This window comes from Melanaphis sacchari, unplaced genomic scaffold, assembly GCF_002803265.2.
Source record: "Melanaphis sacchari strain LSU unplaced genomic scaffold, SCAv2.0 Contig146_pilon_pilon, whole genome shotgun sequence".
Classification (NCBI taxonomy): domain Eukaryota; kingdom Metazoa; phylum Arthropoda; class Insecta; order Hemiptera; family Aphididae; genus Melanaphis; species Melanaphis sacchari.
This window is the reverse complement of record NW_020270633.1, coordinates 286,436-295,608: the sequence shown is the minus strand read 5'-3', so window position 1 is coordinate 295,608 and position 9,173 is coordinate 286,436. Positions and strand designations below refer to the sequence as shown.

Sequence of the window (9,173 nt, the reverse complement as noted above, 5' to 3'; positions counted from 1 at the left end):
TTAGGTACTTATATAAAAATGTAATATGTACCAATATAAATAAGAAATATTTGTAAACTAAGATAACCCTGGACCTCCACACGAGTTGTTCTCAATGAGGCCAGTAATCTTTTTATATTAATTTAAATAAAAAAATAAAATAGGCATTTATTATTAATATATATTTACAAACAACAAATCACATAATTATTGTAGATACCTACTGGCTACTACCTACCTACAAAGAGTTTACAAGAGTACCAACTAAATCCAATTTGATCCCCAAAACTATCCACAGTTTAAAATTTACGTAATTTTACTGCTTCTAAACGTGGCGGTAACTCAAAATTAAAAACTTCAACTCACATTGTAAGACCAATAATTATATAGGTATTGTATCGATACGGTCGTTATACGCGTCATTCATCGCTCCAACCAGAATCTAAAACAGTGGGTCAATTAACCTCCCCCCCGGACCATTCCTTTAACATCGGTCTGATACTGATTACAGTGCTTATGCAAATCCAACATTTTTATATCCCGAGGATTGTTTTCAGACCAAGGCAATAGTTACTGTCTCCAACTATCCAAGTAATTCAAGTAATAATGATCAAAATTTAGAAATTTTTGGCGGCAGCGGTGTTATCAGCGGGCAGCAGAATACGTTGACCGCGAATCGTGACGATAACAGCGAACACGTCATTTATTCTTCCATAGCCGTCTGATAAGCAATATCAATTCGTTTACTTTTTATTATTATTATTACTATTATTCACTAAGGTTTCTATTTTATTTTTGCGGTTGTTCTTGAGTAGTTGTGCATCGTTGCGCGTGTGACCGTTTGCGTGTGATTTGCTCGACGACACTATCTAATCGAAGTTTGAATTTCGAACTGCCCGCAAACGGCACGCCTGAATACTACTGAAAGATTTCGGCTTCCGTAGTCACTTATCCGTCGTCAACGGTTATTGACGCACGCTACTGAACACTAAGGTTAGTCGATAATTATTTATTTTACGATTTTCTTCAATTTGATGTGTTGAAACGCTTTTGCGATCGTACTTACCGATATTAACTATGTTTCGCCGACGAATTACAATATTTGGACTTTTACAGATGGACAGGGACAGTGACAGCCCCAGTCCAAGTGCTCTTGGTGACTTGCGTACGTTCAGATTTTCTAAGAAACCCAGCTTCAGTCACGAAGCTGCCGCATCTGGATCATCACTGGTCGTTGAAGAAAGCCCAGGTAATTATTTACAATATCATTAAAAAATTATAGGTTTTTTTTTTTTTTTAATATCCTTCTTTGTTAGGAAAATGTATTGATGGATATCTAATTTAATTATTTCACCTTTTACCAAATAATAACAGGAATTGACGTTATTTATTGTTCTGATTTAAATTATTATGATTAAGTGGTTTTTTTTTTATTAACATTAGGTATATTTTTCAACGTTAAATTATATTTTATATTTTATGTTATAGTATTTGTTAGGCAGAAAAAGCTTCCAACAATTATCCTGTCATCTGATGAAGAAGATAAAAATAACATAGAACCTTTCTTGAATGGAGATGGATCCCATCTTATTGAAGAAGTAACTATAACATTATTATTATCATTTATAAGCTTATCATTGTACATTATCAATTTGTTTAATTTAGCTCGAATATGAAGACATATCAGGAGCTCATAATATATCTAGTGATGACAGTAACCATGCACCAAATAATGTTAATGGTTCAATAAAATCCTCTGATAATTTTGGTCAAGGTACAAGTAATGGAATATCCAGAATAATAACAAAAGTTGAGCATTTTAATGATAAATTAAATGCTACTCCAACACCACCTGTTGCAATGCCTTCTAGAAAACGTTTAAAACCACAAACCAAAAGTAAATTTTAGCAGAATACTCTAATTTTTATGCTTTGATATACCTAAGGCTATTTTATTTTTTAAATGTAGACCATAGTGATAATATTCTTATTGTTTATTGTGAAATAAACATTTAGTGTTTTGCCAATTAATAATTTTAAATTTTATATTCTATTAGTTTACTGAGTTTTTAACCATTTATTTAAAAATATAATTTACTTGTTTCCTTTAATTAAATATATGTTAGTAATATGCCATTTTTTATTATATATTATTTTGAACCAGTTTCATAATCCTGATTTTATTTTTTAGAAAGAAAACGTATAAAAACTTCTGATGGTAATAGTGATTCTGATGCTGAAATTGATGATGAATATACAGAGTATGTTTATTTTTAAATATAATTTTTACATTTATACAACAATAATATGTATTCTTGTTTTTAGTGAAAAGAATTTTGTAAAAGATAGTACTTCTGAAATGCGTCAAAAAGCTTTGGAATTGTTAAATACATCCACAGAAATAGAGCTGAGAGCAGTGAAAGGAATGACCACTAAAAAATTTGAAGCTATTGTTGCTCTTCGACCATTTTCAACTTGGTATGATGCTGTAAGTATAAATCATAAAATGTGATTTTTTATAAATTAATTATAACAATAAATAATTTTTTGAAATAGACATGTAAAGCAAAAAACTCTCGCTTAATTGGTGAACAGACTTTACAAAATGTAATGCATATGGTCTCTTGCCAAGAAATTGTTGCTCAGTTAATGAAGAAGTGTGAGATATTAGCTTTGAAAAATGGACACTCTATAACTACCACTAATATGCTTATAAAATCGCAACCAGAGAGTTTAAATAAGGAGTATGATAATATATATATATATATATTTTTTAGTAATTTTGTTAAACTAACATAAAGAATAGGTTACAGCTTGCAGGGTACCAGATGATAGGACTTAATTGGCTCATGTTGATGAATTCACAAAAGCTCAATATGATGTTAGCTGACGAAATGGGCTTAGGCAAGACTGTGCAAGTGATTGCATTCTTAGCCTATCTCAAAGAGTCTGGTCGCACACATCCTGATATGCCCCAGTTGATTGTTGTACCTGCTTCAACATTAGGTACTTTTGTTTATATATTAATAGCACTTCTTGTAATTACAACATTATTTTGAATTTACTTCTATTTTTAGACAACTGGTACCAAGAATTTAATAGGTGGTGTCCTACTATGGTAGTTGAAAAATATCATGGATCAATGGATGAAAGAAGATACTTACGATCAAAATGGATAAAAAATGGATTTGGGGACGTTGATGTGATATTGACTACGTATGTTTAATAATAATTGTGTTTTTGGAATATGAATGCATATAAATCATTGATACTACTCTATATTTATAGTTATAGTTGTGCTGCAAATTCACCAGAAGAAAAAAAATTATTTAAAACCAAAGAATTTCATTACATTGTATACGATGAAGCGCATAAATTAAAGAATATGACATCACAAACTTTTGAAGTTTTCTCTAATTTTAATGTAAGACATCAACAGTTTTATTGTTTTTTAAATATTTATCTTTAATATTATTAATTTTTTTTTGTAGGGCAACTATAAAATATTGTTAACTGGTACACCACTACAAAATAATTTATTAGAGTTAATGTCATTGTTAATATTTCTTATGCCAACATTATTCCGAGGCAAAGTAGATAACATAAAATTTTTATTTTCTAAAGGAACAGTAAGTATTTATAATACAATCGGTTTAAACCTAATATGATAAACATTCATTTATTATACATAAATTAAATATAGAAAGGTACTGGTTCAAAATATGAAATGCATCGTATTGAACAAGCCAAACGAATTATCGAACCATTTATGTTGAGACGTTTAAAAGCAGATGTATTGAAATCTCTGCCTGTTAAAACGTTAGTGGTCAACAATGTTGTTATGACTGAAAATCAGAAGACTCGCTATAACACATTAGTAGATGAAATTAAAGAAGCATCTAAAGGCAAAGAGGTATCAGATAACAGTCATATGATGTGGTTAATGATGTTAAGAAAGTTAACAAATCATCCACTTTTATTGAGATATCATTTTGAGGTGAGTCATAAGTTGTTTGATAATATTTATTTAACTATTTATTAAAAATCAATCATATTTATAATTTTAGGATGAAAAATTATATAAAATGGCCAAATTATTGGCTTTAGAACCAACATATAAACAAAAAAATGAACAGTACATTGCTGAGGATTTATCATTTATGTCTGATTTTGATTTGCACAAAATGTGTACTGAGTATAAGGTATTTAATTTTTATGATTAATTTTTGTTAAATAATTATTTTTTAATCTCTTTTATAGTGTCTGAACAAATTAGGATATGACCTTCCAATTCAAATATTTTTGGATTCAGGCAAATTCCAATTATTAAGTAAAATTTTGCCTGATCTCAAAGATAGGGGCCACCGTGTGCTCATATTCAGTCAGTTCCTACAAATTTTAGATTTATTAGAAATATACATGTCACATTGTGGCCATTCTTACTTAAGGCTAGATGGTTCTACTCAAGTTCAAGAAAGGTAATAAGAAACACAATTTCAAAATACATATATGTGTATCTATTAATAACTGATGGTAATATCCCATATGTTTGACAAATAGGCAGCTAATGATTGATTTGTATAACATGGATGAAAGCTTATTTGCGTTTTTGTTGTCAACTAAAGCTGGTGGTCTAGGAATTAACTTGACAGCTGCCGATACTGTTATTATACATGATATTGACTACAATCCATATAATGATAAACAAGCAGAAGATCGGTGCCACAGAGTTGGACAGACTAAGTGAGTTTTTGAGTGAATTTTGAATTTAAAATATTAAGTGCCTAGATTAAATTTTTTGGCCGCTTCTTTTAGATTAGAGATTTCCTCAGTATTTTACATGGGCTATCCAAAAATTCAATAGATTTTATTTACTTAGTGTTTAGATGTTCTCTTTTTTTCTCTTAATAAGCTATTTTTGTATAGTTATACTAACATGTACATATTACTTTTCTTAAAAGTTATAAAATTCATGTTGTTGCTTAGCTAGTAATTCAATTCAGTTATGCAACTCCTAAATAATAAAATACTAATAAAATACTTTACAGTTTTTGTTAATAGCATTAATTAGTCTGCTTAGTATAAATTCACATTGAGTTTCTTGTTAATCAGTCTCTTATTTTTCTATTACTGACAATGATTTTAATATTTATTGTCAAAATTCTTAGACAGCTTAATCCCTTGAATATTATTGTTTGTAATGTTTGTATGTATTAGTTGAATAATTATTTAATCATTTGTAAAAGTTATTAATATGTAATAACAATAGTCAATAAATAATAAGTAACAATGGCATTTTTATAAGCTCTTGGATAATGAGCTTTGAATAATTGTTTGCACATTTATTACATTTTTTTTGCATATTTTGCCTTTTTTAGTTCCTATAACTTCTGAACCCTAATAATGATAATGAATAAATATTATTTCTACTACTCTATGTAGTGTATCACACCAGTAACTTATTAGTTATTTCATTATTTTTTTGTAACATGACTTGTTTATCTTTATGACAATAAATATATTTTCTATGAAATATACTCAAAATAGGTACTTAGTTTTAATTTAAACTTTTTTTTTCAATTAAAATATCAAATATGTAACTCCATTTTTTCCATTCATTGTAATTCATCACCGATTAATGCCAGAGTATTATCATTGCTATTGAATTTATTGAAACAAAGTGAAAAAAATACTTTTCTTAAATTTTGAAAATAATCTATACTCTATTCTAAATTAGAACGCACCCCGTCGCACAGCGTTATCCGTGCCGGCTCTGTCTCAAAATTAGTAATTGCTCTCTGTTAAGTCACCATCGGTCAGCTACTATTGACTCCGCCGTGTATACAGAGAATTGAATTATCTGCGATCTACCATATCACACTATCGCACGCCACAGGATATTATTTTTTTTTATACTCTAATACGTAAATGTACATACTTAATTATTTTAATTTATTAATTTTATTATACAAAAAAATATAATGGATAGTTTAATACATTTAATAAGTACAGAAAACCATTGTTTAATTTTTTTATTTTTTTTTTATTACACATAAAAAAAAAATCAAAATTACAAACACAAAAAAAATATATAATATATATTTAATCAGATTCGATATCAATAAAATTAATTACAACAGGTGTTAATTCTGCGGATAGCATTTCATCGATGATGAAATCAATTTTGCAAAATTTCTTTTCAATTGTTTCCATATGCTTTATGAAGTTTTTATCATGTGTTGTACATGAAGATGACACGATTTTCTTTTAGTCGCGGTAATATACTTTGCATCTATTCAAAAAATGTGTCATCATTTATTTTATCATGGTAATCATTCATGTTTTGTTTTTTTTTTTTTTTTTATTCAAAACACAAAAGTTCGCCTAATACAAACCCATCTTCCTACCCTATGTGTAATGCAATGAGTCTCTTGGATTTTCGGCCCCTATTGTTAGGCCTTGTTTAAATGCATCCCGTGCCTATTTGATATTTTGGTCTACCCATATTTTCAGCATCGGATTTAGGGGGGAGGGGCAATCCGGGGCACGTGCCCCGGATACTAATCATAAAGGGGCACAAATTTCTAATTATGTAATAAGTAAAAAAAAAAAACGGTTATTGATATAAAAGGGCGCCAATTTCATATTTTGCCCAGGGTTAAAAAAATATTAGATCTAGCACTGCATATTTTACTGGTACATTCTCCTGCACTGATCCATGTTTCATCCAGGTAGTACACATATCAACCTTCTATCCAATACTTTTTTATATTCTCCAAATACCGTTGACGCCATACAACTATTTCGTCTTTTTAACGAGAGCACTATAGTAGCTTTGTTTGGTATATTCAAAACCCATGGTTTTTAAAAGACGATATAAATTGATTCTTAAAATATTTGGCAAACTATTGTCGTTATTCACAACTTTGTTTATTTTGTACAATGTAGGAACTGTTTTGTTGTACCAAAACGAATGCACGCGACGACGCACAACGTTACGATGTAAATCATCAAACGCTTCTTCAAACGATTTTTTACATGGATTTCTGTTTAGTGACGTTATAGTTTTTGAAGATTTGTACTCACTAACAGTGGCGAACCCAGGATTTTAGTACTGTGGGTCTGCCTCACTTATGAGAGGCCACTGTGTAGAAGGTTCAATCAACTGTACATTACATTACATTACCTTATTTATATTACATATATTAATATAGTAAATACTATAACTAAAAGAGATAAAGCATAAGTCATAACTAATTTTTTAATACAATTTAAAACTGACTTATAAACTTTGATATTATTAATTAATTCAAATTGAATGGGTTTTTCATATCTTTCTAATTTCTATACATCATATATCATAATATTCATAATATATTATATTTATATTTATACATTTACAATTATATTTTCATAGAAATGTTCTTGAGTCTGTGTACATTTTATAAATTACTTATAACACCATATTATTAGTTTATATTATTTCTATTTTTGATTATCGTAGTATTGTACATATTTATGTAGTTTGTCATTTTGAGAGGCCACATTTTACTGAGAAAAAAAAACGGTGGGTCAGCTGACCTCCCAAACCCCCCCTGGGTCCGCCCCTGCTCACTAATAATGTTGGAGATTATTCTTTGCCCTAGACCAAGTCGTTTGAAAGAGTTATCCGAACATTCTCTAATTGTGATTTTCGGATTGTTCTTCAACTCTATTTTGTAGGCATTTATAATTATCTGTTTCTGACTTGACGAAACAAACTCAAACGAATAAATTTATGTTAATAATATAACATATATACTATGGTCTATGCTATTCTATAATATAATAAATTATAATAGTACTAACATTTCCCGTTGTATTTTTCTTGGTCGGTGTACTAAATATCTCACCATCTATAATTTCGTCAAATAGGAGGTGCACGATAAAAAAAAATAAATTAAACCCACAAACAATTTACTAACTAAAATGCGATGTATTGACTGCGCGCGCGTAAAAAAGCAGTAGTTGTTTAACACGTACGAATATGCGTTAAATATGTGATTAGTGATAACTGATTACAAATCACTATGTATACAAAATGTTGGGAGTGGGTAGGACATTTGCGTTTACAATGTTTACACACTTCTTCATATTTTCTTATTCTTATTAATACACTCATTGATCTGATATTTAAAAAAATATATAAATACGATAATTGAAAGATGTTTAGCGTTCATAAAAATGAATAATACTTTGCAAAATTAATTAACTGAAGCACAATACAAATGTTAAATAATGAACTAAAATAATTTACAATATTATTTTTAACAGTTTGAAGAAAACAAAAAAAAATGTATTTATACCTTTCCAAAAATATTTACTTAAGGCTTTAGTTGTTCTCTTTACTTATCCTAACGTTAAATGCATCACTAAATGAACAAATTTTATATTTATCTTTTTCAGGCCAGTCAAAGTGATCAAATTTATTAGCAAAGATTCCGTAGAAGAATCTATGTTTAAGGTAGCTCAAGACAAATTAAATCTTGAACAGCAAGTGACTGGAGGTGGAAATGGTATGGTTTATTTAATAATTAAATTATGTGTTTTATTTATATAAAAAACTTATTTTTATATTTTTTTCTAGATGAGGAAGAGCCTGATAAGAAAACTATGGCTCAATTATTAAAACAGTCTTTGGGAATTGAAGATGTGTCATCATGATACAATTTTTATGATTGTTCGATTTATAAATTATGTTCTTATGTTGAGCTGATTATGCACACTCAAAGTGTTATTCTGCCTACTTTTTATAAACAACTTTAGTCTTTTTTATGATTTAAGATTCAAGTTGAATCAATTTTATTTATTTTTTTAACTAACTATTTACAAACAAATAAATTTAAGATATCAAAAAAAAAAAAAGTTTTTTAAAAATAAGATAAAATCGTCATTGGTGAACTGGTATTTTAATTAATGTTATTTATAAAAATATTGTTCTTATTAAATTATAAACATTAAGATTATGTGTAAATACAACATGTTATGATTAAATAAATAATATATATCATTATTTATGTTGAGGACAAATAAAAAAAAATGCCAAACTTAAAGATGCCAGTAGCGTTATTTATTTTTAGAAAAAATTATTTACCTATTGTTTATTTAAAAAAAAATTCTAGTAGTTTGTCAAAAATACAAACAAAATTCATAAAT

General features: G+C 28.3%; 1 protein-coding gene across 1 annotated transcript; it reads left to right on the top strand.

The window, feature by feature from the left end:
• The first annotated feature begins 755 nt into the window (after positions 1–755).
• Positions 756–8,832, top strand: LOC112591894 (SWI/SNF-related matrix-associated actin-dependent regulator of chromatin subfamily A containing DEAD/H box 1 homolog). Its single transcript, XM_025335829.1, has 17 exons — positions 756–972; positions 1,096–1,228; positions 1,468–1,577; positions 1,645–1,876; positions 2,170–2,239; positions 2,304–2,466; positions 2,535–2,722; positions 2,785–2,984; positions 3,056–3,194; positions 3,267–3,402; positions 3,470–3,607; positions 3,682–3,975; positions 4,046–4,180; positions 4,239–4,456; positions 4,539–4,721; positions 8,424–8,533; positions 8,605–8,832. The coding sequence occupies exons 2-17, from the start codon at positions 1,096–1,098 to the stop codon at positions 8,679–8,681; spliced, it is 2,526 nt and encodes an 841-aa protein (XP_025191614.1). The 5' UTR covers positions 756–972; the 3' UTR covers positions 8,682–8,832.
• The last annotated feature ends 341 nt before the right edge of the window (positions 8,833–9,173 follow it).